General features: G+C 39.0%; 1 protein-coding gene across 1 annotated transcript; it reads right to left on the bottom strand.

Moving 5' to 3' along the window:
* Positions 1-228: 228 nt before the first annotated feature.
* Positions 229-1059, bottom strand: LOC147942485 (uncharacterized). The gene has a single exon (XM_087456078.1). It carries the CDS (start codon positions 1057-1059, stop codon positions 229-231), a length of 831 nt encoding a protein of 276 aa, XP_087312204.1.
* Between the last annotated feature and the right edge of the window lie 350 nt (positions 1060-1409).

Genomic DNA, 1409 nt, shown 5'->3' with positions numbered 1-1409 from the left:
AAAACGTGACTCAAAATCAGATGTCCCCCAAGATTTAATTTGCCGTGACTTGTAGCCCAAGCAATCTGACCGTTGGGTAACGAGATTGGGCAAGGGGAAATCTGCTCAACATCACTCAATAGGCTCACATCTCCCGTCATATGGTGAGACGCGCCGGAATCGAATATAATATCATGTCGTCTATCTTTTCCAAAAAGAAAAAGTTTATCGTTCTTACCAGAGAGTTTTTCAGAAGAGGAATTTCACGTATCGGGTAGCGGCAGCCTGACCACCGGAATGAACAGCAGTGGACGAACCAGTTGCAGAGAAGCCAACCACTGCAACTTTCTCTTCGACGTTTTTCATAGCGCTCAGATGACGCTCCTCTTGAATAACCTGGGCATACACAGACTCAAGGTTCAAATCGCTCTGTCGACTCAGCAGGTTAGATCTCGTGGTTCCAAATCTGGAATTATCTAACCCCATCAGAAATTGATGCACACGAATTTTTTCTTGCAACAATTCGTACTTTAGCATAGCTTCACAATCATCACTTCCACAACAGCAACTAAAACCTTTCTGAAAATCAGAAAGATCATCCCACAAAATTTTCAGTTTGCTGTAATAAACCTCAACTGTCTCACCGTCTTGCTTGCAGGTTGCAATATCGGCGTGAATCTGATGAACCCTCGTATCGTCACTTACGGAGAATCGTCGTCGCAGACTTTCCCACATGATTTTAGTTGTGGCTACTAATGATATGGAGGGTCGAAGCTTAGATTCAACGCTGCTATAGATCCACCCAATGATCATAGCATTCACCATATCCCACTTTTCTTCCTCTGTTGGTTTATTCACCGGTCGTCGGAGAGATCCATCAACGAATCCCAATTTCCTTTTGGTTCGAAGTGAATTGAGAAACAACTTCGACCATTGTTCGTAATTTCCTCCATTTAATAGAATTGGAGTTAGCACTTGTCCTGTATTATCTGAACGATGCAGATAATAAGGAGACACAAGTGCATCAGACTTTGCTCCACTCGTTGCTATTGAAGATTCAGATGAAGCTTCTGTTGCCATTGAAAAAAAATTGATCGGGTAAGTTTTTTTTTTTTTTTTTTTTTAGCTTTGTTTGGATCTTTGCTCTGATACCATGCCAAGATTAGCTGAATTTCGCGAATGTTATTGTTCGTTCTTTACATCAATTTATACACAAGTCATTGCTCCTACAAACCACGAGATAACTATAAACCAAAGATATCAAACTTATCTTTTAAACATAATCTATGATTCTGAGTATATCCTAAATAGATTAGTAATTATCCCAATATGAGTCTTATTTTTATTTTATTGTAGGTTCACAATTTTGTTATTTTTGTATATATTAAGTAAGAAATTTTGTGTTTGCAGATAGTGGAAGATATACATAA

The sequence above is a fragment of the Camelina sativa genome, chromosome 6, assembly GCF_030686135.1.
Source record: "Camelina sativa cultivar CO46 ecotype springtype chromosome 6, ASM3068613v1".
NCBI lineage: Eukaryota > Viridiplantae > Streptophyta > Magnoliopsida > Brassicales > Brassicaceae > Camelina > Camelina sativa.
Note: the sequence above shows the minus strand (reverse complement) of the source record. Positions and strands in the feature narration are given on the sequence as shown.